The 22,467-nt window shown below is 40.5% G+C and overlaps 1 protein-coding gene across 10 annotated transcripts in view; it reads right to left on the reverse strand.

Moving 5' to 3' along the window:
• Window positions 1-22,467, reverse strand: part of rapgef2b (Rap guanine nucleotide exchange factor 2b) — a 247,410-nt gene that overhangs the window by 19,610 nt on the left and 205,333 nt on the right. For 7 of the 10 annotated variants that reach the window (XM_057849822.1, XM_057849816.1, XM_057849820.1 and 4 more), the window contains 15 exons: window positions 20,732-20,868; window positions 17,185-17,343; window positions 16,242-16,394; window positions 15,995-16,159; window positions 12,967-13,074; window positions 12,684-12,887; window positions 12,017-12,125; window positions 11,655-11,937; window positions 9,199-9,356; window positions 9,095-9,109; window positions 5,971-6,211; window positions 5,498-5,884; window positions 5,207-5,418; window positions 3,492-3,615; window positions 3,219-3,242 (listed from right to left, as the gene is read on the reverse strand). In XM_057849822.1, coding sequence (XP_057705805.1) covers window positions 3,219-3,242; window positions 3,492-3,615; window positions 5,207-5,418; window positions 5,498-5,884; window positions 5,971-6,211; window positions 9,095-9,109; window positions 9,199-9,356; window positions 11,655-11,937; window positions 12,017-12,125; window positions 12,684-12,887; window positions 12,967-13,074; window positions 15,995-16,159; window positions 16,242-16,394; window positions 17,185-17,343; window positions 20,732-20,868 — 2,479 coding nt within the window. The remainder of the gene's footprint in view (window positions 1-3,218; window positions 3,243-3,491; window positions 3,616-5,206; window positions 5,419-5,497; window positions 5,885-5,970; window positions 6,212-9,094; window positions 9,110-9,198; window positions 9,357-11,654; window positions 11,938-12,016; window positions 12,126-12,683; window positions 12,888-12,966; window positions 13,075-15,994; window positions 16,160-16,241; window positions 16,395-17,184; window positions 17,344-20,731; window positions 20,869-22,467) is intronic. The other 3 variants (XM_057849819.1, XM_057849817.1, XM_057849818.1) reach the window with 2 other exon arrangements.

Genomic DNA, 22,467 nt, shown 5'->3' on the forward strand with positions numbered 1-22,467 from the left:
GGGAACTAATGCAATAATGGGAGCAATTTTAACAACTTTTAACAGTTGATTCAGGGTAAAGGGTAAATTAGGGTAAAGAATTGGGCTCGGGCCAATTGTACCAAAAACCTTCACAAAAAACTTCCCATCGTGTGGCCAATTTTTTTTTTTTTTTTTTTTTTTTTTTTTTTTGAGGGAAAAAAAAAAAAGTAATTATCACCAATTACTTTGCCAAGTAACTAATTACTCTTACATTCAGGTAATTGAGTTACTAACGCAATTACTTTTTAGGAGAAGTAATTTGTAACTATAATTAATTACTTTTTTTCAGTAAGATTAACAACACTGGTCCCCAGACCTTGTTTTGTTGGCAAAAGGGGGTTGTACAAAGTATTAACACCAGGGGTGCTAATAATTGTGACACACATTATTTGATGTCAAATATTTTTTTCTTTTTGTGGGATTTTTTTCCCCACTGAATGAATGCACTTGTATTGAAGGTTTGATTTTTCTCTTTTTTTCCATTAAGGTCCCATATTATTTGAATTTAAAAAAATATATATTAGAAGCTAAAAAACTCATCTTTTTCAGGGGTGCCAATAATTATGGAGGGCACTGTATTTGCAAATCATGGTGGAAAATAAGTATTTGGTCAATATCAAAAGTTCATCTTTTGTTGGCAATAACGGAGGCCAAACGTTTCACAAACGTTTCAAACTCTTCACAAGCTTTTCACACACTATTGCTGGTATTTTGGCCCATTCCTCCATGCAGATCTCCTCTAGAGCAGTGATCTTTTGGGGATGTCGTTGGGCAACACGGACTTTCAACTCCCTCCACAGATTTTCTATGGGGTTGAGATCTGGAGACTGGCGAGGCCACTCCAGGACCTTGAAATGCTTCTTACGAAGTCACTCCTTTGTTGCCCTGGCTGTGTGTTTGGGATCATTTTCATGCTGAAATACTCAGTCACGTCTCATCTTCAATGTCCTTGCTGATGGAAGGAGATTTTCTCTCAAAATCTCGATACATGGCCCCATTCATTCTTTCCTTTACACCAGGGGTGTCCGAACTTTTTGCAAAGGGGGCCAGAATCGGTGTGGTAAAAATGTGGGGGGCTGACCTTGGCTGACATCCTTTACGTAGAACAATATATTTATGCAAATTTTAGCAAGCCATTCTGTGTGTCACATTTGCTTTATTATTATTATTTTTTATTAATAATTTTCACAAAATCTTGCAACTAGCCTTTGTGGCGTTCTCTTTCATCTCATGGGCTCTTGCGAAATACTGCCGCTGTAAAATTAAACTAGCTTTAAATTGCTTCAATTTCTCGCTATGTATCTTCCCTGTAATCTTGTCGTACATGTCAGCGTGTCTTGTTTAGTAATATCGCCTCACATTGAACTCTTTCAAAACAGTGACTGTCTCTTTGCAAATGAGGCAGACACAGTTTTTGCGTATTTTAGTGAAGAAATAGTCCAATTTCCACCTATCCTTGAAGCGTCAGCCGTAACAGTCAACTTTCTTGGTTTTTTTTTTTTTTTGTTGATTGTCGCCATTTTAGAAAATTGGGAGTAAAGGCTCACGCGGGGTAATGTTGCTTCGAGTGCTGCTGCCTTTTAGTGGGTAAATGAGGAGCAGCATTTAGTGTGTAAGCTACCTCATATGCTGGTAGCAGAACTGCTGACCAATTTATTAGGTCTGTGTGCGGGCCAGACATTATTGATTTTATGACACAGAGTGGGGGCCGGATGAAATTTGATCACGGGCCGCATTTGGCCCCTGGTCCGCACTTTGGAAATGTCTGCTTTACACAGATCAGTCGTCCTGGTCCCTTTGCAGAAAACCAGCCCCAAAGCATGATGTTTCCACCCCCATGCTTCACAGTGGGTATGGTGTTCTTCGGATGCAATTCAGTATTCTTCCTCCTCCAAACACGAGAACCTGTGTTTCAACCAAAAAGTTCTATTTTGGTTTCATCTGCTCGTGCATCTTCATGTGTGCACTTTGAATTGCCTTATGTTGAATTGTGCTACACAAATAAATTTGCCTTGCCAAATACTTTTTTACTTGTACTTGAGTACATTTTTTGGGATGACTATTTTTACTTGCCTGGCTCTGCCAGACTGTTCTCCCTGTATTTTTCAAACACTGAGAGTATAGTCTGGGAACCAGCCCATTAACGGCCTCTCGAGCAGGTACAAAATCAATCGACAAATCAGATTTGTTTATTTGTGTGACGTGTTCTTAACGAGCAACGTCACTCTTGCGCGTCGAAAGTCGTCTCCACAACAACACAGATGGTGAAGGAGAGGGCCGAGAATATGTTCCAATCCACGGTAAAATCAGTTTTAAATTACCAAAAACACATCGACACGAGTCATTGACAACAGTCTGTCTCGCGCTAGCCATGTTGAATAAACTCCGCTCTCTTCGTATGTTTACTTCCGCCTGCAAGTCCCTCGTCCTGCCCTCGTCATTTTACTAACGTCACGTCTGCCCGTCGCTGATTGGTCCACTCCGCTGTCTGTTTGCTGTGGCTTGCTCCGCCCTGGAAATTGTATCCGCGTGAATGGTGGCCAGACTCAATAGCTGGAACAGCGGTGAGTCTGGTGTACCAGGCAATATTTTTACTAAATAATATTATTTTCAAGTAACGCTACTTTCACTAGAGCAAACTTTTTGGCTACTCTTGCCACCTCTGATTATGATGTAGTGCTGTGGGAAATGTGCTAAATGCAGTTCAATTATGTCTACAATGACAATATCTAGTGTCTGCCGATACAGAGTCCCGACCCGATACCTCTGAACTGTATTTTTGCAAATCAGTTGGGCAGCACAAAATAAGATAGCAAACAAATTCTGTTTAATCATTTTGGTTACCATTTAAAAAAAAAAAAAAAAAAAAAAACTTATAAAAGTTGGTTATCTCATATGATAAATTGAGCTATTTTGCTTGTCATTTTCTCGACTTGTTTCACTAGTGTAGATATAAATATATTAGAAGGCTGGTATTTGATATTCTTTATCAAAAATTGATATTGATATTTTATTTGATATATATATATATATATATATATATATATATTTTTTTTTTTTTTAACCTCATTCCCGATGTGCAATTGCAAGGCACGAATATGTGGGGGTTCACTTTACATGCTGTCAGTTAGGTCATTCAAGTCAGCCGGTTAAAAGGAAAGCCAGCGAAGAAATGTGGAAGCACATGTAAAACTCACCCTAAACTCCTCCATTTCTTCTTCCTAGAGGCCACGAACAGACACGCGTGGGGGGCAGAGGGTGGATGAGTGAGAAGGAGACAAAACAAGCTTTTAAGGACAGGAAAGAGCACCAAAGACCACCAAAGACAATCAAAGGTCACCGCGTAGAAAAATAAGGCCACAGGAAAGGAGCTTCAACACCACCAAATGTGATAGAAGGCAATCATGACAACAGGACAATTTGCTCAGGATATTTTTTTTGGGGGTGGGGGGCTTAAGACATTTCCATACCTGGTCCTGAACATGAGGTTAGGGTCCATGTTGACCGAGGCCATGCGGCCCACGTGGCGGATCTCTTTGGCGATCATCCGCAGCTTCTCAAAGTTTACCAGACCGTCCACTTTGGAGTCGTTACCTGATGCCAGCACAGCACAAACATCACGCCAGGTTGAGTTTTTCTTGCAACAGTTCCAATCAGAACAGTAGAAGAAGAAGCCGTAGCAACTTAAAGTGCATGCAACACGAAAAAGCATGTTTATTTCATAATACACGCAGTATTTTATGCTCCTGAATGATATGGGCAGCTTGGATGTGTGTGGAAGCGATCGCTATATTTATTTAGTTTTTTTAACCGCGCCATGAAAATGAGTGACTTCCGGCTTCAGTCTTGCATTGAGGAGGAGGTCGCTGTGACGTGTACGGGTGAAGGCGTCCTCTTCACTAAACAGCCGTACTGTTGTGTATGAGGACTAAGGATTCAGCTGATTTTGCGGATTAATACGTTTATTTTTCGCATCACGCCAGCCAAACGGCTGCAGAAAAATCATTCTGTATGAGGGAGAGGCGTATGCGCCTTTTTGGAGTTTCAAAAGGTTCCCATTCACCGTGGATATTTACTGTGGGACCATTGGACTTACGAGGAAGTGAGTAAACATCTTGTTTTGTATTATGTCAAATACGAATACAGCGATTACAAAGTGATTACTTTCATTAAATAAAGGACTACAGTACTTACGTTTGATCGTTGATAGGCATATAAAAAGCCCTCCTCATGCACATTAGCTGGGCGGTTTGCCGATCCGCGAACACAATCAACAACCCAGTCGTCATGTCAAATAATCCGGGCTAGTTATGTGTGATTTTCCGCTTCGAAGACTTTGAAACTTCACTCGGTTCGGGTTAGCATGTCGGCTAGCTGTCACGCCTCTTGGTTTGTTTACATTCTCCGAAGCCGGGGAAGGGAAATGACATATGTCCGATTTAGGTGTCATAAAATATCGTTCGGGAGGTGCGACAGTCAAGGTGAAGTCGACAGTTTTGACCATTATGGAGTAATTTTGCCATGTCGTCCTGAATAAGTGCATTTTTATTATTTCATATTCCATTTAGCACAAGACTGTTATTTGTCATGACCATGCCATTTATTTAGCAATTGGGGAAAATACTTGGATAAAAAGAATATCCTGTAAAAATATTGAAGTAAAGAGATAGAAACAATGACATTTTGCAGCTCTCTTCGTCGCGTTTTCCTCGTTGTGAATAGTTCCCCCTCGACAGGCTGACTGCTCCTTCTCAAGCTATTTATTTAGCTATTGGGGAAAAATACTCGGATAAAAAGAATATCCTGTAAAAATATTGGAGGAGAGAGACTGAAACAATGACATTTTGCGGCTCTCTTCGTCGCGTTTTCCTCGTTCTGAATAATTCCCTCTCAATGGGCTGTATAGTAAAATCGATGAGCCCAGTCTCCCGCTGACGTCATCCACCTGTTGGGGACGCTTGAGCCCTATAATGGTAGGCGTGGCTAACCGGCAGATTAAAAGACTAATTTCTCGTCATCTGCGATTTGCTAAATTGTTGTATATAGTCGAATCGTCTCAAAATATGATTGTAATTCACATAATAATGCTATTTAAGACTTTTTTTCTCCTGTCGTATGCTCTTTAAATCTGAATAAATGTGTCCATGTAAACGTAGCCATTGAGGGGATTTTCCACGTGGAGTACCTTCATGCAGGAAGGTGAGGTCTTTCTTGATGACGGGAAAGAGCGGGATGATGGGTGGCTGCAGGTTCTGGTTGTTGAGGACGTTTCGGTATTTGGCCATGTTCCTGGAGGGGTCGAACAAGTCCTGAAGGTCGCCGAAGAGCTTCTCGTACTTGCTGGGTAGCTTCTCCCACGTCCCTCGAAGTCGAGAGACGGGAGCCAGGTTCAAACCGCTGGGAGAGAGGAGAAGGCAGCGGCGATAAAGTGGGAAAAGTCCAGCGATTGAGATTCAAATTTGTGGCTAAATCTCACCTGATGATGGCAAACATGGAGTTGAAGTTTTTGCACTCGCGGCAATGCAGCGCGATCTTGATGAAGTGCTTGACGGTCTTCATACGCTTGAGCTGGTTGGGCTCCCGCGTGACTTCGCTGGCCACCCAGAATGTCTCGTGGTTGATGGCCTCCTCGAAACGCTTGAGGCTGGTGGCGGCGCCCGTCCGGGAGCGTAGCTTGAACAGGTCGTCGATGTACTCCGTGGGTTCGATGGCGCAGAAGAGCTGGAAAGCGCGCATGGATAGCTGCGTGGCCACCTCCACCGTGCTCAGCTGCAGCAATGAGATCTGGCCCTCTCGAAGGAGGTCCTGGGCATCCTCATCCGAGCATAGAGTCTCTGTCTCCATGTTGCTCTTCAGGTAGTATCTACACGTAAAAACAACCGTGCTTTGTGCAAAATGTCTTTTGATGAGGAAACATCGACGAAACTTCCAGGCAATTCTACAACATACCTGCCGCTCAGCTGGATCCTGTCCGCCAACTTGGAGAGCTGGTCGGGCAGCCGCCTTTGCTTGATGACACCCTCGGGCGTCACGGACACCTCGCAGAGTGAGTAGGCCTCGGGCGCGGCCGTCAGTGCAAACTCCCGGATGGCCTGGGCCACCACCTCCTTGGCTGTGGTGTCCTTGCCGATCATGATGTAGCGCGACTGCTGGTCCGCCTTAAACACCCGAAGCACCTGGTCGGACATATCTGCAGACGAAGGATTGCTCGGTGTCAAAACAAACTCGATACGAAGAGAGTATGCTGTTCATTTAGCCTAGTTGTCTTGCCTTAAAGGGATCCATGGATAGAAAGACTTGTAGTTCTTAAAAGATAAATGTTATTATATGGTAAAAAAAAAAAAATTGATATTAAAACACCTTTTGATGTTTGCGTTTTTATTAGGGCTATCAAACGATTTAAATTTTTAATCGCGTTAATCACAGCTTAAAAATTAATCGAAATTAATCGCATTCACACCATCTATAAAATATGTCATATTTTTCTGTAAATTATTGTTGGAATGGAAAAATAAGACACAAGACGAATATATACATTCAACATATTGTACATAAGTACTGTATTTGTTTATTATAACAATACACGATGGCATTAACATTCTGTTAAAGCGATCCATGATAGAGAGACTTGTAGTTCTTAAAAGATAAATGTTAGTACAAGTTATAGAAATTTTATATTAAAACCCTTCTTAATGTTTTCGTTTGAATAAAATTAGTAAAATTTTCAATCAAAAAATAAACTAGTAGCTCCCCATTGTTGATGTCAATAATTACACAATGCTCATGGTGCTTAAACCCATAAAATCAGTCGCACCCAAGCGCCAGCAGAGGGCGACAAAACACCAAAAAACACAAGTAACCAGTGGCCATGACACTGTGCTGTCATTTTAATCTGTTTGAGTGGGGCATGTGCGTTAATTGCGTCAAATATTTTAACGTGATTAATTTAAAAAATTAATTACTGCCCGTTAACGCGATAATTTTGACAGCCCTAGTTTTTACACAATTTGTAAAATGAGTAGGTCGGCATTGTTGTTGACGTCGTAGGGCGGTGACATCAATGGGCTATGCTGTCAGGCTTGCAGAGTACGACTCTCGCGACAAAAAACATGTCATCTGTTGAACCCTTTCAATTTGATTGATTGATTGATTAAATTTATTTTAAAAACATGCATCCCATTATGGACATACAAGAATACAAACAAAACATAAGATTCGAAAAGGAGTAGGAAGAAGTAAAATAAACAACTTATATGAATCCTACCCCTCTGTAATTTGAACCCAAGAGGAACATTAATGAGCATGACAGCACTGTCGATATTTCACAAAACGAGCAGCAAAAGGAAAATGAAAAGGAAAGACGGGGTGAGACGAGATGAGAGTATGACAAAACCGGTGTTCTGTGTTCGGGTCTAGTGACTGTGACAAACTACGTCAATCAATACCCTCAGCGTCCATTGCGCGCATAAAAGATGGCGCCCTCCGTAGGTCAAAACATGTACTAAATATTATAGATTTTTAAACCAATGGCAATATTATACGTGTTTCTAATAACATATTTTAGTAAAAGAGAACAATTGTGGTTTATTAGAGCCTACAAGTCTTGAAGTCAGAGGTTACCTTTAAAATTCAAAGTAACATACAAATGCCAAGTAGGAGTGCGACAGCATATCAATATGGTCATATACTGTGATACTTTGTATGTCAGTAAGTTATCGATCTGTGCCCGTCAAGATTCGATTAACGTTTTAAAAAGATGTCACTGTTCAGTAAAGGAATCAAAATTTACAACTAGACAAAATTTTCCAAATTATACAAATGCCACGAACGTCAAAAGGGATTGGAGGTCTAGCGCTGTCAATGGTAGCCAATGAATTAACAAGGAAGTAGGGCTGCAGCTAGCGATTATTTTAGTATTCGATTAATCTATCAACTAGTTAGAAAAAATCGAGTAGTCGGGTTAGGAACATTTATTGCGTTGCAGAATAAATTTGAGGAGATGTAAAACAATGGCTTGCTAAGATTACGCTTTCAAAAGAGCATTAAATGTGAACATGAAATTTCCGAGTGTTTCTTCAAACTATGCAGGATTGCACTTTCAATAAAAAAATCAATAAACATACTTGAGATTCAAAATTAAATAAATGACGATCTAAGTACAACAAAAGAACAATTGGCTAACTTGCATATTAGTCTGCTAGCTTAAATACTAAAAAAAAGTTTTTTTTAACAATACTACACATGTTCCCACAAAAAAACAGCTAAATATACCAATGAACTAAATTACGAATGCAATGCATACAAAAACATGGGCTTATGTTGGTCTTAATAAGGAGCAGCTGGATTCAGCCATGCTAAATGAGTTATGTCATATTCACTGTTGCCACTAGAGGGCAGTGTATCCACCCAAATCAATAAAACTAAATGTAAACACTTTCAAAACAAAGTAACAAACCATTAAAAGCAGTAAACTTTGATTCAAAGATTTTTTTCTAGTCGAATTACTCGAGTTAATTGATTGATCATTGCAGCACTACAAGAATGTGACCCAAAAAGCCCCAAAATGAATAGGAAGAGACAGAAAATCTCTAGGAAGTGACCCATGGAAGAGAGAAAGCAAAGCACCCCCACGCAATTACTCCCGAAATTGCACCTTCTAGTTACTAGAAAAAAACGTATTATTATACTAGAATCTAGTATAATAATAATTTTCAAATACATAAAATACGCACACCATTCAAACCTATTGTGAGTATACCTGGAACGTAACTGCCACAATGAGCAATGATACCTATAAACTCATTATTTTTGGATTCATGCTGTTCACAGCAACCACCCAAGCAAACACGTATGCCCTCCACGAGCATCCCAGCATTCCTTGTGATTCAATTGATTAGTGTGATTAAAAAGACGCAAACAAACACCCATGGGAGGAGGAGGTGGTCTGTGCTTGACTCGATTAGCTCCGGTGAACACGCAAGCTTTACTGTAAATTACCAATAACCACTTAACGTGAAAGGTGCAATTGTGCCCGGGGGAAAGGAAAGAGTCACGGGGTTCGTAAAGTACTTACTCAGGATGACCGGCACTAAAGGAACACAAATAACGTGACGGTAAATATTAGCGCAGATTAGCTTTTTTAAAATTGGAGCGGGATTAGCCACGAGGAGGGCTCACCGGGTTGGTTGTTGAAGTCCAGGATGCGGTGGTGTGACTGGAGCAGGTCGGGGTTGGACGACGACAGGTTGCCGCTGACAGGTAGCGCCGGCGGGATCTGCTTGGACTGCTTCATGCCCACGATGCTGTCGTCCTGCGACTGGCCCACGCACACGTCGCTAGGCAAAACAGATGGAATGTTAAAACGATGCTATAAAAACAGCCAATGTGTTACAATTAAGAGTTGTCTGATAATGACTTTTTAACCGATAGCCCGATATGGTCCAATAAATGCGATACAGGTATTGTACCGATACTGATATATGCGGTCATGGAATTAACATATCCATTATTTTTTTCAATCATTTATTTATCATTTAATTTTTTGCCCCATGAATGCAAATGGTCTGTTCACATAACAAATCCCAAGCCTCTAAGTTTGGAGACATCTAGTGGTCAATAAGCATAACTGCTGTGTTAAGCCGTGACCAACTCTTGCACAAAGGCAGAAGACTTCTACATTCACGTTTAAGGCAACATGCATATTGGCCCAAAATCAATAATGAAAACTGATGTCGATATTATCTGACATCATTTTAAAATGCTTTTATCGTACAATAATATTGGACAACTCTAGTTAAAAACAAGGTTATACAAGTTCAGGATTTTTCATTAGAGATTTTAATTTTGAATATTTAGTTAGAATTAGTTTTGCGAGTTTTTATCAATTTTCATGTTTTTTGTTCAGTTTGGGATTGGAAATCGGACCTTACTTCAGAGGATAGGAATCGGGTACAAATTGATTTCATTTTTATGGATTAACTCATTGGCTGCCATTGAAGGCGAGAGACATCCAATGCATTTTAACTGGGAGGGCTTGCAGTGATCGAATGAACCCCAAAACCAATAGAATTGGATACCTATCGCCATGAATGGCAGCGAAACATGATCACTCAATAACAGTCAAACGTGATATAGGTATCTGCATCGGAATCGGTATCAGGCACAAAAATATGGAGCAAAACTATTTATTTGTAAATTGTGAGATTCAAAACGTAACAAAAATAATAAACACAACAAAAGACAATATTTTAAATTTAGTCATTTTGGCGTGTAAATACTGCTTCTGGGGATAAAATACGAAAACATAGGAATTAGTTTTACATGACAATTTCAGTTATCAGGGTTTCCCCTACATATAATAGAGTGTGGCGCACCGCCACACCAAAGTAAAAGCTGCAACGCCTTGCAAATTAAGATTTTTTTTAAGGCCGTTTCAAACTAGCGGCAGCGTTGTGTGAAGGGTTCAGCGGCAACCTATTCATTGTGTATTGCAATGTCCATAACTAGGCACGGCCCCCTTAAGAGACGACTGGACTGGGGAGCTATCCCGTAGGGAGAAGCGAGTAGGAAGAATGGGAGAACGGGCGAGATACCGAGAGATATCGGTTGCATGTCGCGGCAGCCCAATGTTATTTTGTTATTGTTTTGCTTTATTATTATTGTCACAATAAAGTGGGTAAGCCACGACAGACTCCTCTCCTTTCCCGCATTCGGGGCATTACAGTATTTTGGATCGGACTTTTCGGCGAAAGCGAGCGGCAGACGGCAGTCTTGGAGTGGAACGGCAAGTTTGAATGAATTTGCTATTTTCAGAGCGTCGCCGCGCTGACGTCAACAACGCATCCAAGAACAGAGGGTCATGTGTACTTATATCTGTTCTATCAGGCTGTTTCGGAAGGACGGATATACGCAATCACGGCTGACGAAACCTTCATAAATGCGCTTTTTTTCCCCAAGTTTCGCAAGCTCTGGGACAATTGAAAAATGACTGTCCTGCCTCTCCTTCCTAGGCTAAATGGTACCTAGATGTGCGTTTGTGTGGAAATGTAGTTAACGAACAACAAAAAAATGATTCACCTTCTCACTGAAACTACTAAAACTCTTTACACGGCTCTTAGAATATCCCCTTGCTGCTTGAAATGGGTCCGTTACCAGAAAGACTATTATTGTCGTGGTAATGAAATGCGTATGAGGGCCAAATGAAATGAAAAAGAAAGACTACGAGATGTAATTTGTACTATTGCTACGAGAAAAAAAATTGTATGACTATGTAAGTGTATGTTGCTGTAATCAGCTACGCATTTATGTACATGTACCGTAGCTGAGAGCTACGACATTAGCCTGTCTAATGAAATATTGAAATAGATCTTTGTTATGGCTTTTTTGAGGGAAAAAATGTAGGAAAAAAATTCTCAATTGTCATATGACACAATTTCGCTGTTTTACGACATGATGAGGCTGTCTGATTCCGATGCAGCCCACCACCACAGCTTCAGCTCCGATACTAGTTTTGTACATAAACGAAACAAAAAAATAGAAAAGCAATAAAACCGAATGGAAGCTGGAGCCGGAAGTGAATTTTGTGTGTTTGTGATGCCCTAAAAAAAAAAAAAAAAAAATCATGGCCAACTTACTTGTAAGGTTTGGGAGGCAGGATACTAGTGAGCGTCTTGTCAAAGATCTTCTTAAGCTTGTTCCTCCCACCCACAGAGTTGCTCTTGGCCTTCTTGCTGGCTTTCTCCAAGCCCATCACCTGCTCCACATCCACCGCCAGGTCAGGTATGGAGTAACGGCTAGCCTTTTTGATGTCGCCGATCTTGGGCAGGTGCGGCGCGCCGTTCTTCCGATCGTGCTCATCTTCGCCGTCTACGTCGCCGTGGAGCTCCTGCTCGGGCCTGGTTAGCAGCTCTTTAAACACTTGAGTGAGGGAAATAAACTGTTTTTAACTGTGTCATTGAAGAAATGGAAAACCTGCATGTGTGAGGGTGCGTTTTACCTAAAAGGTTGGTTTTCACAGTTATGGACAAATGAGTGTTGTTCTTCAGAATCTCGTTAGCTTTGCTGAGCTGGACATTCTCAAAGTTCTGCCCGTTCACTTCCAAGATCTTTCAGGAAAACAAGACAAGAGCACTCAAGATAAGGCCGTGATTTCAAATGATTTTGTTGTTGATGTTTTCTGTTTTTTTTTTAAACAAGACTTCCTTTTTTTTTTTTTTCATGCAAATAAAATTGAGAAGAAAAACTGCAGGAATGAAGGATTTTCTGCAGGCAGCTCTTGTTGGCTTTCTCCTAACAAGCTGGACTTCACAACCATTTTCACACTTGCCCATGTTCTGAGCTTCCAGCTAAAGTCTCCCTAATCCTGGAAACCCATCTTGAGAGCGTCTGAATCCGCGTTAAGTCTCATCCAAGCCAAACATCCCCCTGCGGCTCTTCTCTTCTTTTTTCGCTCGCTAACTAACAAGTTCCACCAGGAATCAGTCCCTGTGTTTTTATTAGTCAGAGGTGAAGTTTACTCATCTGGCTTGTTAGTGTATTTACTGGCCGAAGAATAGCACAGGATGGTCTGCACCCACACGCAAGAACGACGGTATCTTGAAATGCTTGTTAGCGCGCTCTGATTGATCAAAGGAGCTACGTTCGTAAGCAACTATGAGCGTTACCTGATCCCCTCTCTTGAGCCCCGCTTCTGCCGCCTTACTGCCAGCTTCCACGGCATCGATGAAGACCCTGAAGCCTTTGTCTTGCCCTCCCAGCAGGCTGAATGCGAGCGCGGCCTCCCTGGACGCTTTGGTTAACGTCACCAGGCGAGGTTTAGCTTTGGCGGCGCACGCGATGTTCAGCAGGCGCAGGTGGCCGCACATTTTCTGTAGATGAACACAATAATTTGGGGTGTTTGAGAGCTGTGCATCTTATTTCTAATTATTTTGAAATTCTTAAACATACTTCTCTCTCCAGGTTGTTTTCAAACTCCTCCAGGAAGTTAGTCATGGCGGCGTCACCCTCAAAGTCATTGAAGTGGTTGTTCACCCATAGCAAGACCACCCGCGTCACCTGAACAAATATTTCAATCGTTAACAGAAAAGTAAAGGGAGACTGTATACCTGTACACACACAATGAAGAAATTGATGTAATAGTACTCTGTTGTAGGGCTGCAGCTATCGAATATTTTAGTAATCGAGTAATCGACTGAAAATTCTATCGATTAATCGGATAAAACAAATATAATTTTAGGTGAAGAGCAATTATACAGTAAATATACATGAGAAAACAAGACATTTCATCTAATCTTGAACCATTTTCAGTCAATCAATGTCTTTATTTTTGATGTAGATTGTTGAAAACAGCCAGCAATTGCATCTCAGATGTAACTAGAATAAAAAAAAAAATCTAATTCACTGCTTTCACACAAAAAACTTTTAGATTAAAAAAAAAAAATATATATATATATATATATATATATGTATGTATATACACACATATATATATATATTACCTAAAAATGCCGTTACGCTTGATAACACACATCACTTAAAAGTTAGGATTTTTCCCCCACGTGTTTCAATTGAATTTCTATTTGTGTCAAGCCATTTTTAAGTTAGTCTAAACTGTAAATCCTGATAGGATTTTGAGTTTTTGCAGTGTTCAAAATAAATGTATGATACAGGCTGTATTGGAGCACATTAGGGACCAGTGCTACTTGGTGTTTTATCCAGCAATGACTACTGAGCTAAAATTGATAGTTAGCATTATTAAGTTTTTATTTTACACCCTCATCACTCCACAATGCTATGTTCTGTTAAAGCCTGTATGTAAGACACGTTAGCCACGCATCGACAGTGGTCATAATTAATAGAAACCTAGCCCTCCGCAGGGATAACGTTACGTGAGCTAGTGACAGTAACGTTAATCTTATTTATTAGCGCTTAGCGCTCTTTATTAGCGCTTAACGCTCTTTATTAGCGCTTAGCGCTCTTTATTAGCGCTTAGCGCTCTACTGCTTTAAGATGGCGGCTGTTTACTAACGCTGCGCAGACACGGCCGAGTCTGTCATTGCGCATCTAGTTCAACATACATGATCTCTAGGAGACGCATTAGACGCTACCTGCGACCAACGTAGCATCGTGCGGGCTAGTATTTAGCAACGTCGGCGTCGCTTGTAGCGGCTGTCAGCTGCAGTAAGTTTTATTAACATCAGCGCGTTGTCCCGCATTAAAAGTAGTACGAGCAAAACGTGATGCTTAGAGCTGTCAAAATAAACGATTACTCGAGGTGAATAAAATTACTCGGATCAGTTTTTAAACTCGAGTTACTCGAGTTGCTCGAGTATTCGTTTCAGCTCTACTCTGTTGATCTTCCTTCTGCAACCCATCATTATTTTAGCGGTTTAGATTAATTTGAGGTGATTTGTTTCTGTATTAATCGTTAAAAAAATATATTTTAAACTTGTTCTTTCAATCACATAGGGTTAGTTTCTTTCACTGAATGGGGACAGGTTGCTTCCAATGGAGATGGCGATCCCTGGTGTTGTAAACAAGTTTTCTCAGAAGCCCCTTTAAGACTTATAGCCTGGTAAATTCCTCTGTAAGGTGTCTAAACATGTGCCGATTACTAGTTTCAACGTATACTGTGTTATGAAAACGTCACGGCTCCAATACCGCAAAAATTAAATACAAAAGGTATTAGATATTTTTCATGTCCTAAAAATGCAGGGAGAAATCCCTCGCTTGCAGCTGCAAGGCTCAAACCTCTCCCACTGGTTGTTGCTCAGTGAGTCTGCTGTGCTACACGATGGCTGGAGGAAGTGAAAATCCTGAACTTTTTCCCCGCATCTAAGAAAACGAAATCACTGGTATGGGACTACCTCAGCTACAGAAAAGATATATACGGCCGCGGCTGAGAGGAGCTGGTCCAACCAACATGTAAAATTTGTTTGCGGAGGGTGGCTGCCAAGATGGCAATACCTCCAATATGATTTCGCATTTATACAAAATTAAAGGTTGGTAAACACTGTCATGAATGTTTCCCACCAGCTACATGAGTTAATTCCAGCATGTTTAGTGTGTCTAGCGGTGGTAAAATGTGTTTTTTCTCTCTCTGGCAACGTCTTTGTTGAGAAAGAGTGTGTATAATGTGAACATGATACGAGTCATACACATGTGCTTTTCATGGAAAATAATTCAATCATTTTTGTTCTGATGGTAATCATGTTCAGCTGTGGCTGTGGGTTTAGGCTCACCTAAAGGACTGCATTTATTCAAATTTAATTTACAATATTTCAGGGTTTTTTTTGTTATTTTTTCTAATTTATTTTAACATTTTACTTTCAATTTGCTTATGTTTTGAAAAATAAAAATCCTGTTCAATGGGAAAAAGTTTTTTGTTTTTTAAACCCAGATATCTCAAAGTAACACATTTTAGAGCTGTAATTGCAATACCGTGATATTTTGGCTGAAGGTTATCATACCGTTAGAATCTCATACCGGCATATGCCTAGAGGTGACACAGGATTTGATCGTGTCATGGCTTTCAGACATGAGGAGATATCTCAGGAATAACGCGGGTTGGACAGGTTCACAGACTTGTCCCGTGTTGCCGACTCGGCGCTCACTGTGCGGGAAGGGCAGCTGGCGTGATTTTATAACCCGGACATGACGTCATTAAGGACTCCCCGATACTGATGACATCATTTTAGGGTTGTATCGGCACTGATACTAGGATACTAGCATTAGTATCGGTGCAACACTAGTTTAAAATATATAAAATTGTATGCAACAGTAGTTTAGAATATATAAAATTATATGCACCCTTCCACCAAGTTTGACAACTGCAATTCAGTTTCCAAAATAAAGCCACCCTGCTAGATTCTGTTGAATTATACTATGGTGATAAAGCACGAATACCCAAAAACTAATTCTCCAACTCCACTTTTTTCCCCTTATTTTGTTTTGAATTGTGTTTCAAGTGGCATACCTTGTCCCTGAGACTTGGGTCATGAAACCACTCCAGTAGCTTCTTGCCCACTACCATGGGGCTGGACAGAAAGGTCCTATATGTCAACAGGAAGTCCTCAATGTAGGTGGGATCTACCACTGAGTGCTCCTCCACCAAGTGCATTGTTAGACGCTCCGAAGTGCCCTGATCACAACGAGCACAGTGGTGTTATAACTCAGAAAATTATTATCAAAATGATGATGTCACTGCTTGCTCGCTTAGCCACCTTGATGACAATATGTCCTTTCCTGGTGCCCGTTCGGTCCAGTTCTCGATGCTCCTTGACCATGACGATCTCTCCTTCTTCTTCCACTTTCTGCATGTTCTTCTCCACCTGGTTGAGGATGCAGCAGTAGTCCTGCTGGGCTATGCACACAAACTGCAACAAAGACAAAAAACAAATTAATTTTTTTTTTTAACCACGTTGACATTCATTTTCCTAATCATGAAATATATTGACATGTATTTTCCTGATGTCAACTCCATTATTTTCCTCACCATACCAACTTCTGTTCCTGATGCTGATAATAGTATTGGTTCGGCACTAAAATGACATCATCGGTGAGTTGTAATAAATAAGGTAAAAATGATCGATCCATCGATCCATCGATCCATCGATCCATCGATCCATCCATCGATCCATCCATCCATCCATCCATCCATCCATCCATCCATCCATCCATCCATCCATCCATCCATCCATCCATCCATCCATCCATCCATCCATCCATCCATCCATCCATCCATCCATCCATCCATCCATCCATCCATCCATCCATCCATCCATCCATCCATCCATCCGAGCCACTCGATGTAGCAGCTCTTGCAGGTGCACACTGATGCTTAAGTGTGTCATTATTTTCTTGATATTTAAAGCCGCCATCTTGAAACCTATCTTGCTGTTATGTTGATGTAAACATGAAGACGTTTGAAGGTGTTTCTTTGACACCACTTGTCATTATATAACAAGTCAGAGGTCATCACGACTACGCACGAAAATGCATCATTAATTCTTCCCCTGGAGAGTGTCGCATCATCAACAGCGAGCCCCCCTGGGGCGCCGTTATGAGTCGTCAGTGAGAGAACATAAGCTGCAAACGACCTCCGCTATTATGGCGACTAACATCCGTGTAACGGCCGCGTTTGTCGACACGTGAAGGACACGCTACCTGGCAGTCGTCCACCTTGGTCTTCATGGCTCCCTTCATGTACTCCTTTTCCATGGTGGGCGACACCCCGAAGCTGTTGCCCATGCAGAGAATCTCCGTGCGGCCCTCAGGGTACGTCACCTCCACCGAACCGTTCAATATCACCGACCACGAGTCCAGCTGAAACACAGCATAATACATTTAGACACTACTCATTGTACATGTCAAATAAGGTTGGGAACTTCTGGGTACCTCATGATACGATACAATTTGCGATACAAGGCAACGGATTATCGATACATGGGTCAGGTTATCATCAGAATATTCTACAAGACAACTAATAAACAGAAAACCAAGTGCTTATCATCCTTCTGTTGTGAATTGTAATGAGTTTGTCACTAGTCGACGTCCAATCTGTCTGAATTGGGAAGGATGGCAGCGAATTAACGTCTACAGCCGTAAGTGGCAGCCAATGCTAGGCAATGAATTAATTCTGGGGCATTTCTCGTCATTTTCTGTCGAATACCGAACCTAAATTCATAAATTCCTTGCCAAACTTTTCCTACTAACTATTGGTTCATTCATCCTAGTGACAGTTTTCCCAGGCATGGATCATTAGTTCCTACGGTTAAAACATGCTCAGTGAACCCATTGACTACAGAGACCAGTCCTCCATTGTGGGTCAAAACGTGGCCATTTAAAAAGGCGTCTTGCTTTAGCTGCCCGAGGACTTCCAAGGGGGACGAGACGCTCTGCATTCATCTTTAATAGAGCGGAAAATACATGAAACGAGAAAAGAAGACTAAGTTTTATGAAGTGCATTTTAGGAATGTTCACGTTTTGTACGAGAGCAAAGTCTATTTCAAAAGTTTATATATAAATATATGTATATATCGTATTTTTTGGACTATAAGTCGCACCCGAGTACAAGTTGCACTAGCCAAAAAATGCACAAAAAAGAGGAAGAGCAAGCACAAACATTATACATTACAGTAGTAATAAAACAGAACAAAGAGCTAAATAGCTAACGGTTGACATATTAATAGTTATTTAGATAACAATAAATGAAACAAACTCTTGATCTCACAACAAATCCATTTAAGTCTAACATATACGTCGCAGGCCCAGCCAAACTATTTTTAAAAAAGTACGTCCGGAAAATACTGTAGTATCAAATGTACTGCATATACAGCACAGTGTGGAGCGGAAGTATTTGCACCCCTTGTGATTTTGCAAGTTCACCCACTTAGAAAATAGGTAGCGGTCTGAAATTTCAATCATAGATGCATTTCCACTTATAGAGACATAATCTAAAAAAAAAAAAAAAAGAAAGAAAATCTGGAACTCACATTGTATGATTTTTCAATCATTTATTTCTAATTTACTGGGGTTCATATGTATTTGTACCTCTGAGAAAACAGGGATTTTGGCCCATTCCTCCACACAAATCTTCTCTAGATCTGTCAGGTTTCGGGGCATTCGCTGAGAAACACGAAGTTTCAGCTCCATCCAAAGATCATCTATTGAAATGAGGTCTGGAGACACTCCAGAACCTTGCTATGCTTTTCACGCAGCCACTCCTTGGTCAGCTTGGCTGTGTGCTTTGGATTATTGTCATGTTGGAAGATCTAGTCACCACTCATCTTCAAGTCTCTGACTGAGGGAAGGAGGTTGTGGCTCAAAATCTGACGATACATTTCACCATTCAGCCTCTGCTTCATACAGTACAGTCCTCCTGTCCCCTTTGCCGAAAAGCAGCCGCAAAGCATGAGATTTCCACCCCATAACTTCGCAGTGGGGATGGTGTTCTTGGGATTGTACTCATTCCTCCACAAACGAGAGTAAAGTTTGCCCCGAAACTTTCTACTTTGGTCTCATCTGACCACATGATTTTCTCCCATGACCCCTCTGCATCATTCAGATGGTCCCTGGCAAAGTTCAGACGGGCCTTCACATGTACTTTAACAGGGGAACCTTCTGAGCAATGCATGATTTTTAACCAGTGCACCATAGTGTTCCACTGACAGTACCCTTTGAAACTGCGCATCCAGCTCTCTTCAGGTTATTGACCAGGTCCTGCCGTGTAGTTCTAAGCTGAGCCCTTACTTTTCTCATCACGAGTGATGCCTCACGAGGCGAGGAGATATTTTACATGGAGCCCAAGTCCGAGGTAGATTATCAGTCATGTTTAGCCTCTTTCATTTCCTAACAGCTGCTGCAACTATTGATTTATTCTCACCAAGCTGCTTTCCAATTGTCCCATTAACCTTTCCAGCTTTGTGGAGCTCAACAATTTTTTCTCTGGTGTCTTGCGAAATCTCTCTACCATTGTCCATGGTAACAGCTGGATTATGACTGACTGTGGGGTGCATAGGTGACAATATTGAGCTCAAACGGGTGGTGTGTGGGTGGTTACTAGGGTTGTTCCGATCATGTTTTTTTGCTCCCGATCCGATCCCGATCGTTTTAGTTTGAGTATCTGCCGATCCCGATATTTCCCGATCCGATTGCTTTTTTTTTGCTCCCGATTCAATTCCAATCATTCCCGATAATTTTTCCCGATCATATACATTTTGGCAATGCATTAAGAAAAAAATGAATAAAACTCGGACGAATATATACATTCAACATACAGTACATAAGTACTGTATTTGTTTATTATGACAAGAAATCCTCAAGATGGCATTTACATTATTAACATTCTTTCTGTGAGAGGGATCCACGGATAGAAAGACTTTTGACTTTGTTTATTGTGACTAAATATTGCCATCTAGTATATTTGTTGAGCTTTCAGTAAATGATACTGAAGGCCATGCCCAATGCATGATGGGAAGTGGAACCATGACAGGTGAAACCACGACTGTGCGTAGTGCTACCAATTCATATATCTTCTCTGCGATGGGATATAATTCAATGTGTTAAGAAAATATCAATTGCTACCTTGCTTCCCCACATTACTTCCTATGATATTACCAATTGTAGGGAGAGGGATTGTAAGATTTTAGCCAATTAAAATAAGGCTCTAAAGGCTGCAAAAATTCACTCTACTCAATATACGTTTATTGGCTAACCGGCGCCATAACAGATGAAGCGCGTGAATGCGCGAGTAGATCGTGCAGCGCATGCATTAAATGCGTTAACTATTTTAACGTTATACATTATTAAAGAAATTATTTGCCGCCGTTATAGGGATAAATTTGATAACCCTACCTTAAGCCTAAACTAAAGACTCTGGATAAGTGTAACATATGATGATGTCTCTGAGTGGAAATGCATCTATGATTGAAATTTCAGACTTCTACCTATTTTCTAAGTGGGTGAACCTGCAAAATCACATGGGGTGCAAATACTTCTCCTCACTGTACCTTTCGCAATATCATTCCCATTGACAGAGCCATGAAAATTCAATTCAACTTGGAAGGCTTGCATTGAGTGATCATGTTTTACTGCCATTGACGGTGATAGACGTCCAATCCAATTTGACTGGGCTGGACTCCCAGTCAAAATGGATTGGACATTTATTGGCATCAATTAATACGTAATACATATTGTTTTACAATTAACTTACTTCCTCTCCATCATTGAGAACGATGGTGCCAGCGCGCTCCACTACGGCGAAGACCATGACGGCGCAGAGTTCACGCCGTACCGACATGGTCATGTTAGCGAAGGCTGGCAGCTGATGCATGAACTCCAGTAATTGCTCTGCGGGAGGAGGAAGACAAAAAAAAAACTATTATTATTTTGAAGACCACCTCTATATGAGATGGCTGATCCTCTGTCACCAACACGGCGGCTATTACGCCCAACATCAATGCCATTGACTACCTGGGTGGGGAGCAGAATAAGTGCTGACACATTAGACTCGGCGACCTCACTGCAGACTGAAATTCGCTGCATCGCAACTGCGCCTGACAACGTTTTGCTTTTAAAAGGATGGACTCTGTCACGATAGATGAGCATTAAGAAAATATTAAAAATAGAGGAAAGTTTATCATTTTTGAAAGATTAGTCTGGAGGTGGATGTGTTCAGAATTTTTTGTGTGTGTCAAAAATTGGCATAGAGTATAAATGAGATTACCGTTAAATCCTGTTTTTTTTAAGTAGTATTTGATTATTGAAAGTACGGTAATTTAAAAATATATAAATTTAGTCTTATGAGAATGAAGTCATATTTTTTTATTTGATGGAAAATATTTAATTTCCAGAAAATGGTCAATTACATGCTTGTAGAATTAGATTCATAAATGTATTTATAAATGCACTTTTTTTTTTTTTTTACTTGAAGAAAGACATTTTTAGGAATAAATCTTTGAGGAAAATATGACTTATAAGTTAAAAAAAGGAACATAAATAATGCAGAAAACTTTCTTTTGAGAAACATATTCCCGTGAGATCAAGCTTTTGATTCTCAAATATGCCGTTTCCCCCTAAAAAACACATAAAACAACTCTTTTTCATGGCAAGATTAAAAATATAAACATTTATATTTATACTTATATATAAATTAAACTTTGTCTGTGTGCGTGACTGTGTGTGCGTGTATGTGTTTGTTCCGAAACAGCTGGGCGGACCAGTTGTACTAAATGTAGACCTCAATTTAGTGTGGAAAATTAATTCCAAACTCCAAAAATTAGTATTGAAAATCCGTGATAGTGGAGGCCGAAGCACAGTCTTTTAGACAAAAGACACATCTCTTGCGATTGCAATGTCGCAGTTGGCTTTCAAATTTCAGTTTCATGTACAAATTAAATGTGTTGTAATTATACCTTGTGGCTTTGAGGACTCCACAAGACGCTGAACTTTATATTAAAAAAAAAAAGTACAATTTTCTGGAATATTGCTAAGGGATTCATTTCGGTTGCTATTCATACTATTTATTATGTGTTACGCCCGCAATGGTTCATGGGTATTTGAGAGTGGTTGTTCCGTTGTTATGATCTGATGTTTTCTAGTCATCAATAAAGGTGTTGTCTCTTGGGTCGCGTGGTATACAAGTCACAAGAGCAGCAAGTGTGTAGGGAAAAAAAAACATTCATTCTTCTCCACGTCGCGAACCACAATACGGTACACAGTGATGGAAAAGGGATTGCGCATTAACTTCTTTATGATGTCCTTTTACTATCACTATATTATAGCTGCATCGCTAAAGAAAGTACAGTGATCCCTCGATTTCAGTGGTTATTAACTCGCCGCGTAAGTGAAAAACTGCGAAGTAGTGCCTTCACCCTCCCATTTTTTTTCCTGTGTGTTCAATGTATTCAGATTGATCATTGGAAAGAGATACAAATAAAACAAGTTTTT

Source organism: Corythoichthys intestinalis, chromosome 11 (assembly GCF_030265065.1).
Source record: "Corythoichthys intestinalis isolate RoL2023-P3 chromosome 11, ASM3026506v1, whole genome shotgun sequence".
Classification (NCBI taxonomy): Eukaryota; Metazoa; Chordata; class Actinopteri; order Syngnathiformes; family Syngnathidae; genus Corythoichthys; species Corythoichthys intestinalis.